General features: G+C 51.4%; 1 protein-coding gene across 1 annotated transcript in view; it reads right to left on the bottom strand.

Annotated features, from left to right (window-relative positions):
* The window catches only part of LOC116969088 (E3 ubiquitin-protein ligase HUWE1-like), a gene marked incomplete at its 5' end in the record, with an annotated part of 64,759 nt that overhangs the window by 27,373 nt on the left and 21,069 nt on the right, over positions 1 to 16,317 (bottom strand). The window contains 7 exons of the mRNA XM_033016038.1: positions 1,944 to 2,062; positions 4,434 to 4,677; positions 5,875 to 6,180; positions 7,312 to 7,419; positions 11,170 to 11,227; positions 12,910 to 13,064; positions 15,644 to 15,733. Of these exons, the coding sequence (XP_032871929.1) occupies positions 1,944 to 2,062; positions 4,434 to 4,677; positions 5,875 to 6,180; positions 7,312 to 7,419; positions 11,170 to 11,227; positions 12,910 to 13,064; positions 15,644 to 15,733 (1,080 nt within the window). The remainder of the gene's footprint in view (positions 1 to 1,943; positions 2,063 to 4,433; positions 4,678 to 5,874; positions 6,181 to 7,311; positions 7,420 to 11,169; positions 11,228 to 12,909; positions 13,065 to 15,643; positions 15,734 to 16,317) is intronic.

Here is a 16,317-nt window from a genome sequence, read left to right as displayed (position 1 = left end):
CTCGTCCTCAACTCTAAGAAGACGAAGGAAATCATCGTAGACTTCAGGAAGACCAGAGGGGGCAGACATACCCCCATCCACATAAACGGGACTGAGGTGGAGCGCGTCTCCAACTACAAATTCCTCGGGGTACATATCTCGGAGGATCTGTCCTGGTCCCTCAATACCACCAAACTGATCAAAAAGGCGCAGCAGCGCCTCTACTTTCTGAGGAGGCTTAAGAAAGCCCACCTGTCCCCCCAGATCCTGACCAACTTCTACCGCTGTACCATCGAAAGCATCCTGTCCACCTGCTTCACGGTATGGTACAGCAGCTGCACTGTTGCGGACAGGAAGGCACTACAACGGGTGGTGAAAACCGCTCAGCACATCATCGGTGCCCCGCTCCCTGCCATGGATGCCCTCCACCGAAAACGGTGTCTGAGACGGGCCGGGAAAATCATCAAGGACCCCTCTCACCCTAACCATGGACTATTCGCCCTCCTCCCATCAGGGAGGCGGTACAGGAGCCTCAGGTCTCGCACAAGCAGGCTGAGGAACAGCTTTTTCAATAACACCATTAAACTGCTGAACTCACAGTCCCGACGCTAGCTATCTTTTATACTCTCCCATTTGTATACATTTATTTGCCTATGTACCAGTTTAATTCATCCACGGTCCACACATTGTTAACCAGTATTTTTATTTCTACTCTCTTGCACTATGACCAGACGCTAAACTGCATTTCGTTGTACCTGTACTCGTATTTGTGCAATGACTATAAAGTTGAATTGAATTGCATTGAAAAAATGGTGAAGTAACTCAGTGGGACAGACAGCATTTCTGGAGAAAAGGAATGGGTGGCGTTTCGTGTCGAGATCCTTCTTCAGACTGTTTCTTGGGTTTGAGAACACTGCTGTTTACTTCGACTAAATTAATGTATTTTTAATGGGTGAAGATTTGATCAATTGGTAGATTTATAGCCAATGAAGATTATTGGGATTCATATTATTGTCATTTATAATTGTAGATGAATAGTGGGCTAAGTGGCAATGGGCTAAGTGTTCGGCTGGCAACTGGAAGGTAGCCGGTTCGAATCCCGCTTGGAGTGCATACTGTCGTTGTGTCCTTGGGCAAGACACTTCACCCACCTTTGCCTGTGGGTGAATGTGTGTGAATGTGTGTGAGTGATTGGTGGTGGTCGGAGGGGCCGTAGGCGCAGATTGGCAGCCACGCTTCCGTCAGTCTGCCCCAGGGCAGCTGTGGCTACAGAAGTAGCTTACCACCACCGAGTGTGACTGAGGAGTGAATGAATAATGCGATGTAAAGCGCCTTGAGTATTAGAAAGGCGCTATATAAATCCCATCCATTATTATTAGTTCTTGGGTTTTGAAGTCAGAGATGGTCATGGCAAGAAGTGCTGGTTGTGGAAAGTTATAATTATGAGGAAAGCTTGGGTAAGCTGTTTTGTTTTTAAACTTTGCAACAGGGCAGACTTAACTGAGACTTAAATGGAGCAAATAGGAAGGATTCACTGCTTATAGCTGAGCGTTCAAATACGAGAAGCACGCTAGAGGCAGGAAACATGTTCCCGATGTTGGGGCAGTCCAGAACCAGGGGCCACAGTTTAAGAATAAGGGGTAAGGCATATAGAACAGAGATGAGGAAACACTTTTTCACAGAGAGTTGTGAGTCTGTGGAATTCTCTGCCTTAGTGAAAGCCGGTTCTCTGGATAGTTTCCGGAGAGAGCTAGATAGGGCTCTTAAAGATAGCGGGGCAGGGGATATGGGGATAAGGCAGGAACGGGGTACTGATTGTGGATGATCAGCCATGATCACATTGAATGGCGGTGCTGGCTCGAAGGGCCGAATGGCCTCTACGCCTGCACCTATTGTCTATTATCTATTATCTATTACTGTCTGCCCTTGCAGCGGGAAGCTGCAGTTCCGTGCGAGCGACCTACCTGCAAGCGGGTCCTCATCGCTGTGGGACGAGGGCTGCCCCTCGGAAGATGCCGTCACCACGGCACCGGGCACGCCGTCTCTGGTCAGCAGGGCCACCGAGGTGACCGAGGAGGACACACTGTCAGGAGAGAGGGGACAGAAACAATCACTTAACAAACAAGAGAGAGAGAGAGAGGCCTGGATATAGTGACAGAGACACAAAATGCTGGAGTAACTCAGCGGCTCAGGCAGCATCCCTGGAGAGACCATGACTTATGAATTTATATGGATTATATGGATGAAGTTTAATGCGGATAAATGTGAGGTTATCCACTTTGGTAGCAAAAACAGGAAGGCAGATTACTATCTAAAAGGCATCAAGTTGGGAAAAGGGGAATCTGGGGGTCCTTGTTCATCAGTCTATGAAAGTAAGCATGCAGGTACAGCAGGCAGTGAAGAAAGCTAATGGCATGTTGGCCTTTATAACAAGAGGAATCGAATGTAGGAGCAAAGAGGTCCTTCTGCAGTTGTACAGGGCCCTAGTGAAACCACACCTGGAGTATTGTGTGCAGTTTTGGTCCCCTAATTTGAGGAAGGACATTCTTGCTATTGAGGGAGTGCAGCGTAGGTTTACAAGGTTAATTCCCGGATGGCGGGACTGTCATATGCTGAGAGAATGAAGCAGCTGGGCTTGTTCACTCCGGAGTTTAGAAGGATGAGAGGGTATCTTATAGAAACATATATGACTGTTAAGAGTTTGGACACGCTAGAGGCAGGAAACATGTTCCCGATGTTGGGGGAGTCCAGAACCAGGGGCCACACACAGTTTAAGAATAAGGGGTCGGCCATTTAGAACGGTGACAAGGAAACACTTTTTCTCACAGAGAGTGGTGAGTCTGTGGAATTCTCTGCCTTAGAGGGCGGTGGAAGCCGGTTCTCTGGATAGTTTCCGGAGAGAGCTAGATAGGGCTCTTAAAGATAGTGGGGCAGGGGATAAGGGGAGAAGGCAGGAACGGGGTACTGATTGTGGATGATCAGCCATGATCACATTGAATGGCGGTGCTGGCTCGAAGGGCCGAATGGCCTCTACTCCTGCACCTATTGTCTATTGGGACTGCAGTTGAATGTGGACAACCCATGGGGATTGGGATCATGGTTGGATCTGGCTTGGACGAAGACAACCCATGGAGATTGGTAGACAAAAATGCTGGAGAAACTCAGCGGGGACAGGCAGCATCTATGGAGCGAAGGAATGGGTGACGTTTCGGGTCGAGACCCTTCTTCAGACACAATCCATGGAGATTGGGACTGTGATTGAATGTGGACAACCCATGAGGATTGGGACCGTGCTTGGATCTGGCTGAGATGAGGACACAACCAATGGAGATTGTGACTGTGGTTGGATGAGAACACCACCCAGGGAGATTGGGACCATGCTTGGATGAGGACACCATCTATGGAGATTTGGATCTTAACATAGAAACATGAGGCGACTGCAGGAGACTATGCGGTTGCCACATAGAAACATAGACAATAGGTGCAGGAGTAGAGGCCATTCGGCCCTTTGAGCCTGCACCGCCATTCAATATGATCATGGCTGATCATCCAACTCAGTATCCTGCACCTGCCTTCTCTCCATACCCCCTGATCCCTTTAGCCACAAGGGCCACATCTAACTCCCTCTTAAATATAGCCAATGAACTGTGGCCTCAACTACCTTCTGTGGCAGAGAATTCCACAGATTCACCACTTGTATCATGGTTGGATCTGGCTTGGACGAAGACAACCCATTGAGATTGGTAGACAAAAATTGGCAGCCAGATCTTGCTTGGTTGAGGACAACACAGGGAGATTGGGACCATTCTTGGACGAGGACAACCCATGGGATTGGGACCATACTTGTTTGAGGACACCACCCATGGAGATTGGGATCTGGCTTGGACGTGGACAACCCATGGAGATTGGGGCCATGCTTGCATCTTGCTTGGACGTGGACAACCCATGGAGATTGGGACCATGCTTGGATCTTGCTTGGATAAGGACAACCCAAGGAGATTGGGACCATAGGTACACAAAAATACTGGAGAAACTCAGCGGGTGCAGCAGCATCTATGGAGCGAAGGAAAAAGGCAACCTTTCGGGCCGAAACCCTTCTTCAGACTGATCGGGGGTGGGGAGAAGAAAGAAAAAAGGAGGAGGAGCCCAAAGGCTGGGGGATGGGAGGAGACAGCAGGAGGTTTGAGGAAGGGGAGGAGACATCAAGGACTAACAACATTGGGAGAATTCAATGTTCATGCCCCCAGGATGCAGACTCCCCAAGCGGAATATGAGGTGCTGTTCCTCCAATTTCCGGTGTTGCTCGCTCTGGCCATGGAGGAGACTCAGGACAGAGAGGTCGGATTGGGAGTGGGAGGGGGAGTTGAAGTGCTTTGATGAAGAGATTGGGACAATGCTTGGAAGTGGACAACCCATGGGGACTGGGACCACGCTTGGATCCGAGATGCACTCACCTCAGCTCCCCGATGGTGGACGTCTCCACCCGGACCTCTGCGGCGGGGGCCGACTCGGCGGGCTGCCGCCGTTCCTCGGCCCCCGTCCTCTCCTGCTCGGCCACCCCGGGCCCCAGACCCTCAGCCGCCGCCTCCTCCAAGATGCCGGACACGGGGCTGCTGGTGTCCATCGGAGAGCCCTCCAGCTGGCTTCCCACCGTCACCAGCGCGTCCGAGCCCTCCACTCTCTCCGGGGACTGGGAGGCTGAGGACACGGGAGAAAACACACCTTAGTACAGAGACACAGCGCGGAAATAGACAGTAGGTGCAGGAGTAGAAGCCATTCGGCCCTTCGAGTCAGCACCACCATTCAATGTGATCATGGCTGATCATCCCCAATCAGTACCCCGTTCCTGCCTTCTCCTCATATCCCCTGACTCTGCTACCTTTAAGAACCCTATCTAGCTCTCTCTTGAAAGTATCCAGAGAACCGGCCTCCACCACCATCTGAGGCAGAGAATTCCACAGACTCACCACTCTCTGTGAGAAAAAGTGTTTCCTCGTCTCCGTTCTAAATGGCCGACCCCTTATTCTTAAACTGTGTGTGGCCCCTGGTTCTGGACTCCCCCAACATCGGGAACATTTCCTGCCTCTAGCGTGTCCAAACCCTTAATAATCTTATTTGTTTCAATAAGAGTCCCTCTCATCCTTCTAAACTCCAGAGTGTACAAGCCCAGCCGCTCCATTCTCTCAGCATATGACAGTCCCGCCATCCCGGGAATTAACCTGGTGAACCTACGCTGCACTCCCTCAATAGCAAAAATGTCCTTCCTCAAATTAGGGGACCAAAACTGCACACAATACTCCAGGTGTGGTCTCCAGAGGGGAAGGGGGGAGAGGGGAAGGGAGGAGAGGGAAGGGGGGAAAGGGGAAGGGGGGGGAGAGGTGAAGGGGGAAGATTCAAGATTCAAGAGAGTTTATTGTCATGTGTCCCTGCTAGGACAATGAAATTCTTGCTTTGCTTCAGCACAACAGAACATAGTAGGCATTGACTACAAAACAGATCAGTGTGTCCATATACCATTATATAAATATACACACACATGAATAAATAAACAGATAAGGTGCAAATAACAGATAATGGGCTATTAATGTTTCGAGATTTGTCCGAGCCGAGTTTAATAGCCTGATGGCTGTGGGGAAGTATCTATTTCTGAACCTAGACGTTGCAGTCTTCAGGCTCCTGTACCTTCTACCTGAAGGTAGCGGGGAGATGAGTGAGTGGCCAGGATGGTGTGGGTCCTTGATGATGCTGCCAGCCTTTTTGAGGCAGCGACTGCGATAGATCCCCTCGATGGAACGGAGGTCAGAGCCGATGATGGACTGGGCAGTGTTTACTACCTTTTGTAGTCTTTTCCTCTCCAGAGGGGAAGGGTGAAGAGGGGTAGATGGGGTATCTCACCGTTGGTGGGTGCGGGAGACATCTCCATCTGCAGTGCCTCGGCATCAGAGCCGGCTCTCTCCGGCGCGCCCTCCGCCGGATCCAGGGGCATCAGGGACTGGGCGATCGCTGCCGCCGCCGCCGCTGCCGCCTCCTCTTGGGTCGCCGGCAGCCGTAGGGGCGAAGATCGCTCGCCGGGCAGGGGGGCTGCCTCCAGGGCGGGGGTCTCGGCGGCTGCCGAGCCCTCCATGGACGTCAGGGCGGGGAGGAAGGACTCCAGGCGCGGCGTGTCCAGGCCGGTGGAACCCACGACAGGCTGCTCCGCGTCTGGGCGGGAGAGAGAAGGGAAAGCGGTCAGTCGGCGGCCATTTTAAAACCAACCGCTCACATAGAAAAATAGCAGGAGTAGGCCCTTCAGCCCTTCGAGCCAGCACCGCCATTCAATAGACAATAAACAATAGGTGCAGGAGTAGAGGCCATTCAGCTCTTCAAGCCAGCACCGCCATTCACTGTGATCAGCCTTCGCCCCATATCCCTTAATTCCGTTAGCCCTAAGAGCTAGATCTAACTCTCTCTTGAAAACATCCAGTGAATTGGCTTCCATTACCTTCTGTGGCAGAGAATCCCACAGATTCACAACTCTCTGGGTGGAAAAGTTTTCACCTCAGTTCTAAATGGCAGACCCCTTATTCTTCAGTCTGAAGAAGGATTTCGGTCGAAATGTTGCCTATTTCCTTCGCTCCATAGATGCTGCCGCACCCGCTGAGTTTCTCCAGCACTTTTGTCTACCCCTTATTCTTAAAGTGCGTGTGACCCCTGGTTCTGGACTCCCCCAACATGGGGAACATTTTTCCTGCATCCAATCCCTTAAGAATGTTATGTATAAGACTCCCTCTCATCCTTCGAACTGCCGGTGAATTCAAGCCCAGTCGACCCATTCTTTCATCATGTCAGACCCGCCATCCCAGGAATTAACCTGGTGAAGAGCTAAATCTAACTCTCTCATGAAAACATTACGCCCCAGCGGTATAAACATTGGCGTCTGAAGAAGGGTCTCGACCCGAAACGTCACCCATTCCTTCTCTCCAGTGATGCTGCCTGTCCCGCTGAGTTACGCCAGCATTTTGTGTTTAAGAAGGAACTGCAGATGCTGGAAAAATCGAAGGTCGACAAAAATGCTGGAGAAACTCAGCGGGTGTGAGGCAGCATCTATGGAGCGAAGGAATGGGTGACGTTTCGGGTCGAGACCCTTCTTCAGACTGACCCGAGACGTCACCTCTTCCTTCGCTCCATAGATGCTGCCTCGCCCGTTGAGTTTCTCCAGCATTTCTGTCGACATAGTTTTTTGTGTCAACCTTTGATTTCTCTCGTGGTAAGTCACATGACGGCCAGCTCGGGTAAAAGGGGCATCGGTTTCCCCCGGCTGTGTGACCCCCCCCTCCCCCGTCGTTCGCTCACCCGCTAATTGCCCGTGCGTCCGCATGGCTTCCAGCGCTGCTTCGGCGATCGAAGCGGCGATGTTGCTGATGGCTTCGTTGGTGGCCGATAGGGCACTGGAACAGACGCCTGTGCAGACGGGAGAGAGAGAGAGAGAGAGGGGGGATCAGAAACTTGCACACGCCGGCTGGCGGGACTACGAGACGTGGTTCGTTCATTGGTGATAGGAGCAGTTAGGCCATTCGGCCCATCGAGTCTACTCCGCCATCCGATCAAGGCCGATCTATCTCTCCCAACCCCATAGAAACATAGACAATAGGTGCAGGAGTAGGCCATTATGCCCTTCGAGCCAGCACCGCCATTCAATATGATCATGGCCGATCATCCAACTCAGTATCCCATCCCTGCCTTCTCTCCATACCCCCTGATCCCTTTAGCCACAAGGGCCACATCTAACTCCCTCTTAAATATAGCCAATGAACTGTGGCCTCAACTACCTTCTATGGCAGAGAATTCCACAGATTCACCATTCTCTGTGTAAAAAATGATTTTCTCATCTCGGTCCTAAAAGACTTCCCTCTTATCCTTAAACTGTGACCCCTAGTTCTGGACTTCCCCAACATCGGGAATAATCTTCCTGCATCTAGCCTGTCCAACCCCTTAAGAATTTTGTAAGTTTCTATAAGATCCCCCCTCAATCTTCTAAATTCTAGCGAGAATTTCGAGCCAGCACCGCCATTCAATGTGATCATGGCTGATCGTCCCCAATCAGTACCCCGTTCCTGCCTTCTCCCCATATCCCGACTCCGTTATCCTTAACAGCCCTATCTAGCTCTCTCTTGAAAGCATCCAGAGAACCTGCCGCACGCATCCACAGCCCCTTAACGTCCTTGCATCGGGCTCCACAAGTGCGCCACGTTTTACCCGCGCCAACGCAGGCCGGTTGGTCTGAGAGAGGGTGTGAAGGTTGTCCACTCAGCGGGGAAGGCAGTAGCTCGTATAGTTATCTCCAATCAGGGCGAAAAGGATAGTGAGAGGAATCACCGCCCTACAACTATACAACCTACTACCTCAGCATGCCGAAGCAGATGCGCCTGTCCCTCTCGTCCCCACAAAAAACGCCACGCTGCCCCGCGGCTTCACAAGCGCCGCCGTGCACTGCGAGCGCCGATGCCGAGATTTACATTTGTACCAGAGCGCTTAAGGACACGTCGATCAGAACGAACTGACGAAGGATCCCGATCCGAAACGCCCTCCCGTCCAAGTTCTCCACAGAGATGCTGCCTGACCCGCTGAGTTACTCCAGCACTTTGTACCTGTCCACGTTCTCCACAGAGATGCTGCCTGACCCGCTGAGTTACTCCAGCACTTTGTACCTGTCCACGTTCTCCACAGAGATGCTGCCTGACCCGCTGAGTTACTCCAGCACTCTGTGAAACGTCACATATCCATGTTCTCCAGAGAAAGAAACATAGAAAATAGGTGCAGGAGTAGAGGCCATTTGGCCCTTCGAGCCTGCACCGCCATTCAATATGATCATGGCTGATCATCCAACTCAGTATCCTGTACCTGCCTTCTCTCCATACCCCCTGATCCCTTTAGCCACAAGGGCCACATCTAACTCCCTCTTAAATATAGCCAATGAACTGTGGCCTCAACTACCTTCTGTGGCAGAGAATTCCACAGATTCACCACTATCTGGGTGAAAAATGTTTTTCTCATCTCGGTCCTAAAGGATTTCCCCTTTATCCTTAAACTGTGACCCCTTGTTCTGGACTTCCCCAACATCGGGATGCTGCCTGACCTGCTGAGTTACTCCAGCGCTCTGTGAAACGTCACCTATCCATGTTCTCCAGAGATGCTGCCTGACCCGCTGAGTTACTCCAGCACTCTGTGAAACGTCACCTATCCATGTTCTCCACAGATGCTGCCTGACCTGCTGAGTTACTCCAGCACTCTGTGAAACGTCACCTATCCATGTTCTCCACAGATGCTGCCTGACCCGCTGAGTTACTCCAGCTTTTTGTGTCCACCTACAAGTCTGTAGGTTTAGTTTAGAGATACAGCGCAGAAACAGGCCATTCGGCCCACCGAGTCCGCACCGACCAGCGATCCCCGCACATTAACACTACCCTACACACAAACACACTAGGGATCATTTTATACTAATACCAAGCTAGTTAACCTGCAAACCTATACATCTTTGGAATGTGGGAGGAAACCGAAGATCTCGGAGAAAACCCACGCAGGTCACGGGGAGAAGGTACAAACTCCGTACAGACAGCGCCCGTAGTCGGGATCGAACCCGGGTCTCTGGCGCTGCAAGGCAGCAACTCTACCGCTGCACTGCCAGGCATTGGCTTTGGTAAAAAGTACAAAAATTGTCCCCAGTGTGTGTGGGATAGTGTTAGTATGCGAGGATCGCTGGTCGGTGTGGACTCGGTGGGCCCGAAACGCCTGTATTGCGCTGTATCTCAGGGTGAAAGGAGCAGAATTAGGCCATTCGGCCCATCAAGTCTACTCCGCCATTCAATCATGGCTGATCTATTTCTCCCTCCTAACCCCATTCCCCTGCCTTCTCCCCGTAACCCCTGACACCCGCACTAATCAACAATCTATCTATCTCTGCCTTAAAAATATCCACTGACATAGATACATAGAAAATAGGTGCAGGAGTAGGCCATTCGGCCCTTCGAGCCTGCACCGCCATTCAATATGATCATGGCTGATCATCCAACTCAGTATCCCGTACCTGCCTTCTCTCCATACCCCGATCCCTTTAGCCACAAGGGCCACATCTAACTCCCTCTTAAATATAGCCAATGAACTGGCCTCAACTACCCTCTGTGGCAGAGAGTTCCAGAGATTCACCACTCTCTGTGGGATTCTTTGCCACTTGTGGCCTCCACCGCCGTCTGTGGCAAAGAATCCCACAGATTCACCACCCTCTGGCTAAAGAAATTCCTCCTCATCTTCCTAAAGGAACATCCTTTAATTCTGAGGCTGTGCCCTCTGGTCCTAGACTCTCCCACTAGTGGAAACATCCTCTCCACATCCACTCTATCCAAGCCTTTCAAGGAGGTCCCCTCTCATTCTTCTAACCCCCGACACCCGTGTTAATCAAGAACCTATCTCTGCCGTAAAACAATATCCATTGACTTGGCCTCCACCGGCCTCTGTGGCAACGTATGTCCGTACGTTATTAAGAAGATTGGCTTAACTGGCCTGGTGCATGAATCGCACGTTGTATGGAGACTTTGTGCGTCTTCGGGGAAGCCATCTTTGCCACCGTGGGAAAGACAGTAGATTGTATAGTTAACTCCGAGATCGGGTATGACCCAAAAAACTATACAACCTACTACCTCATCCCAAAGGGCATCGTTCCACCTCCATGTGGATTGTCACCTTGTCGTGTGGTCCGTGAGATGCTGAGAGCGATGCCGTCTGGAGCTATGCACCTGGTAGGGCCGCCCGCGGCGGTAAGGACGAGGGGGGAGGACTCGGACAGAGAGCAAACCAACCAAGACTTCAACGGTGGAACAGGCGGAGGACGATGGCTGACCTTAGTGGAACGTTACAACGGTTGGGAAGGCGGATGAAGGCTGCGGCAGAAAAGGGTCCCCGGTCGTCATGGATCCCGACCCAGATCCGTCGAGGACCGTGGGGTGGCTGTCTCTCCACGTTAAACAAAGTCGCGCACAAGGTCAGTCATGACCGAGGGGGGCCTTGTACTACGGGTAGGGCAGGTTTGAAGGGTTATGGGCAGGTGGGGCTAGCGCAGCTGGGACATGTTGGCCGGTGCGGGCGAGCTGGGCCGGTTTCCGCACTGTACGCGGTGCGCAGGCGGGAACTAACGCGAGGAAGTGGGGCGTCACCAACCTGTTTGGTTCTTGTCAGCTTGAACAGTCGAGTTGGCAGCTCCTGTGGAATCTGCGGCCTGTGTGGACAAACGGCGAGTCAGATGCTGCCTCACCCAATAGACAATAGGTACAGGAGTAGAGGCCATTCGGCCCTTTGAGCCAGCACCCCCCGCCATTCAGTGTGATCATGGCTGATCATCCCCAATCAGTACCCCATTCCTGCCTTCTCCCCATATCCCCTGACTCCGCTATCTTTAAGAGCCCTATCTAGCTCTCTCTTGAAAGTATCCAGAGAACCGGCCTCCACCGCCCTCTGAGGCAGAGAATTCCACAGACTCACCACTCTCTGTGAGAAAAATTGTTTCCTCGTCTCCGTTCTAAATGGCTTAGCCCTTATTCTTAAACTGTGTGTGGCCCCTGGTTCTGGACTCCCCCAACACCGGGAACATGTTTCCTGCCTCTAGCGTGTCCAAACCCTTAACAATCTTACGCTGCATTCCCTCAATAGCAAGAATGTCCTTCCTCAAATTAGGGGACCAAAACTGCACACAATTCTCCAGGTGTGGTCTCACTAGGGCCCTGTACAACTGCAGAAGGACCTCTTTGCTCCTACACTCGACTCCTCTTGTTAGGAAGGCCAACATGCCATACGCCTTCTTCACTGCCTGCTGATTTCCCCCTTATCCTTAAACTGTGACCCCTTGTTCTGGACTTCCCCAACATCGGGAACAATCTTCCTGCATCTAGCCTGTCCAACCCCTTAAGAATTTTGTAAGTTTCTATAAGATCCCCCCTCAATCTTCTAAATTCTAGCGAGTACAAGCCGAGTCTATCCAGTCTTTCTTCATATGAAAGTCCTGACATCCCAGGAATCAGTCTGGTGAACCTTCTCTGTACTCCCTCTATGGCAAGAATGTCTTTCCTCAGATTAGGAGACCAAAACTGTACGCAATACTCCAGGTGTGGTCTCACCAAGACCCTGTACAACTGCAGTAGAACCTCCCTGCTCCTATACTCAAATCCTTTTGCTATTTTTTTTTTTCCTTTATTTATATAGCACATTTTTAGTCAACTTGCATTGACCCCAAAGTGCTTCACATAATTACATTCACACACACAGGCAAAGGTGGGTGAAGTGTCTTGCCCAAGGACACACTCAGGCAAAGGTGGGTGAAGTGTCTTGCCCAAGGACACAACGACAGTATGCACTCCAAGCGGGATTCGAACCAGCTACCTTCCGGTTGCCAGCCGAACACTTAGCCCATTGCGCCATCTGTCGTGCTAACATACCATTCGCTTTCTTCACTGCCTGCTGCACCTACATGCCTACTTTTAATGACTGGTGTACCATGACACCCAGGTCTCGTTGCATCTCCCCTTTTCCTAATCGGCAACCATTCAGATAATAGTCTACTTTCCTGTTTTTGCCACCAAAGTGGATAACCTCACATTTATCCACACTATACTGCATCTGCCATGCATTTGCCCACTCACCAAACCTATCCAAGTCTGAAGAAGGGTTTCGGCCCGAAACGTCGCCTATTTCCTTCGCTCCATAGATGCTGCTGCACCCGCTGAGTTTCCCCAGCAATTTTGTGTATCCAAGTCACCTTGCAGTCTCCTAGCATCCTCCTCACAGCTAACACTGCCCCCCAGCTTTGCGTACCTGTTCAACTCATCTGCCATTTCCTTGCAGACCTTTATCGGTCTTCAAGGGTCTAACTTCGGTGTTACCGGCGTCTGCAGTCCCTTCACTCACCGGCGGGTTCAGTTCCTTGTTCTCCTTCTCCTCTTTGGCCTTCTCGTCCCTCCTGGCCTCTTCCTCGGCCAGTTGCTTCCTCCGCTTCTCTCTCCTCTCCTCCAGCTCCTCGTCCCGCAGCGACTCCAAGTGTTGGATTACCGGCACCTTCACCACTGGGAGGAAGGAAGGGTGAGAGGCCGTCAGTCCGTGGGGAAGGAGGATTCCCCCCAACACCCCCCCCCCCCCCCCCCCCCCGCTCCCTACCAAACTTCAACCTACAGCTGCCGGGCGCCCGAGACCCGGGTTCTATCTTTCAAAAGCCAAAGTCAATTTTATTCAATAGACAATAGATTACAGAGAAAGGTTGAATAAGTTAGGTCTTTATTCTCTGGAGCACAGAAGGTTAAGGGGGGGACTTGGAGACCAAAACTGTACGCAATACTCCAGGTGTGGTCTCACCAAGACCCTGTACAACTGCAGTAGAACCTCCCTGCTCCTATACTCAAATCCTTTTGCTATGAAAGCTAACATACCATTCGCTTTCTTCACTGCCTGCTGCACCTGCATGCCCACTTTCAATGACTGGTGTACCATGACACCCAGGTCTCGCTGCATCTCCCCTTTTCCTAGTCGGCCACCATAAGGGGGGACTTGATAGAGGTCTTTAAAATGATGAGAGGGATAGACAGAGTTGACGTGGATAAGCTTTTCCCATTGAGAGTAGGGAAGATTCAAACAAGAGGACATGACTTCAGAATTAAGAGACAGAAGTTTAGGCGTAACATGAGGGGGAACGTCTTTATTCAGAGAGTGGTGGCTGTGTGGAATGAGCTTCCAGTGGAAGTGGTGGAGGCAGGTTCGATTTTATCATTTAAAAATAAATTGGATAGGTATATGGGTGGGAAAGGAATGGAGGGTTATGGTCTGAGTGCAGGTAGATGGAACTAGGGGAAAATAATTGTAGGGCCGAGATGGCCTGTTTCCGTGCTGTAATTGTTATATGGTTATATAGGTGCAGGCGTAGAGGCCATTCGGACCTTCGAGCCAGCGCCGCCATTCAATGTGATCATGGCTGATCATCCCCAATCAGTACCCCGTTCCTGCCTTTGAAGGGTTTCAATAGACAATAGGTACTGGAGTAGAGGCCATTTGGCCCTTCGAGTCAGCGCCGCCATTCAATGTGATCATGGCAGATCATCCCCAATCGGCCTGAAATGTTGCCTATTTCCTTCGCTCCATAGATGCTGCCGCACCCGCTGAGTTTCTCCAGCATTTTTGTCTACCTTCTCCCCTTATCCCCTGACTCCGCTATCGTTAAGAGCCCTATCTCGCTCTCTCTTGAAAGTATCCAGAGAACCGGCCTCTGAGGCAGAGAATTCCAGAGACTCACAACTCTCTGAGTGGAAAAGTTTCTCCTCGTCTCCGTTCTAAATGGCCGACCCCTTATTCTTAATCTGTGTGTGGCCCCTGGTTCTGGACTCCCCCAACATCGGGGGAACATGTTTCCTGCCTCTAGCGTGTCCAAAGCCTTAACAATCTTATATGTTTCAATAAGAATCCCTCTCATCCTCCTAAACTCCAGAGTGTACAAGCCCAGCCGCTCCATTCTCTCAGCATATGAGAGTCCAGCCATCCCGGGACTGTCATATTACGTCACAAAGAAAGATGGAGCAACTGGTATATTCTGGAATTTAAGATGAGAGGGGATCTTATTGAAACATATATTAAATTATTAAGGGATTGGACATGCTAGAGGCAGGAAGAATGAGGTGATAGGACATTTAGAACGGAGATGAGGAAAAACCTTTTCACCCAGAGGGTTGTGAGTGTGGGATTCTCTGCCTCAGATGGCAGTGGAGGCCGGTTCTCTGGATGCTTTCAAGAGGGAGTTAGATAGAACTCTTAAAGATAGCGGAGTCAGAGGATATGGAGACTCAGAAGGCGGTGGAGGCTAATTCACTGGATGTTTTCAAGAGAGAGCTAGATAGGGCTCTTAAAGATGGCGGAGTCAGGGGATATGGGGAGAAGGCAGGAACAGGGTACCCCCTGATTGTGGATGATTTTGGGACGACAGATGGCACAATGGGCTAAGTGTTCGGCTGGCAACTGGAAGGTAGCCGGTTCGAATCCCGCTTGGAGTGCATACTGTCGTTGTGTCCTTGGGCAAGACACTTCACCCACCTTTGCCTGTGTGTGAATGTGTGTGAGTGACTGGTGGTGGTCGGAGGGGCCGTAGGCGCAGATTGGCAGCCACGCTTCCGTCAGTCTGCCCCAGGGCAGCTGTGGCTACAGAAGTAGCTTACCACCACCGAGTGTGACTGAGGAGTGAATGAATAATGCGATGTAAAGCGCCTTGAGTATTAGAAAGGCGCTATATAAATCCCATCCATTATTATTATTATTATGATCAGCCGTGATCACAGTGAATGGCTGTGCTGGCTCGAAGGGCCGAATGGCCAACTCCTGCACCTATAGGCCCACCTCACTCACTATTCACCTGGGGTGTGCAGTAACAAATTTTGTTCGATTTGACAAAGTAATTCCCTTTAAAAACTTGAATTAACGTTCTACCCCCCGGGCGCGCTGCGCTCCTACTTGCCCGCCCCTTCAGCCGCGACGGCGCAGTCGCTGGACCCAGCCGCCATTTTCAGACGGCCATTTTGACAGGCGCCACGATGGGTTGTCTAGTAGCCTCGTGTTTTCAGCTTCCCGCCCGCAGCGAGGGGGAGCGCAGCACCACGCCTTTACTCACCTGCAACACAGTCGTGCATGCTCTCTGCATCCAGCACTTTGCATTCTTCAGTCCAGCGCGTCAGTGCAGTCGGGATGCTGGACAGTGTCCCTGTAGAGAGAGAGGGAGAGGGAGAGGAGAGAAAGGAGAGAAAGAAGAGGGAGGGGGGAGGGGGAGAGAGGGAGAGAGAGAGAGAGAGAGATGCTGTCACAGCCTGACAAGTTATAACCAACAAGGAACAGGGTGGCGCAGCGGTAGAGTTGCTGCCTCACAGCACCAGAGACCCAGGTTCGATCCTCACCACGGGTGCTGTCTGTACGGAGTTTGCACGTTCTCCCCATGACCTGCGTGGGTTTCCCCGAGATGACGGCTCTACTGTCTGGTTAGAAGGGTCGATCTCTCCCTCCCAGCCCCATTCTCCTGCCTTCTCCCCGTAACCCCTGACACCCGCACTAATCATCAATCTATCTATCTCTGCCTTAAATATATCCACTGACTTGTGGCCTCCACAGCCTTCCGTGGCAATTCATCCCACAGATTCACCGCCCTCTGACTAACAAAATTCCTCCTCGTCTCCTTCCTAAAGGAACGTCCTTTAATTCTGAGGCTGTGTGTCCTCTGGTCCTAGACTCTCCCACTAGTGGAAACATCCTCTCCACATCCACTCTATCCGGGCCGCCCACTGTTCGATGACG

Source organism: Amblyraja radiata, unplaced genomic scaffold (assembly GCF_010909765.2).
Source record: "Amblyraja radiata isolate CabotCenter1 unplaced genomic scaffold, sAmbRad1.1.pri S103, whole genome shotgun sequence".
Lineage (NCBI taxonomy): Eukaryota > Metazoa > Chordata > Chondrichthyes > Rajiformes > Rajidae > Amblyraja > Amblyraja radiata.
The sequence above is the reverse complement of the archived record's forward strand: the minus strand, read 5'-3'. Positions and strand labels throughout refer to the sequence as shown.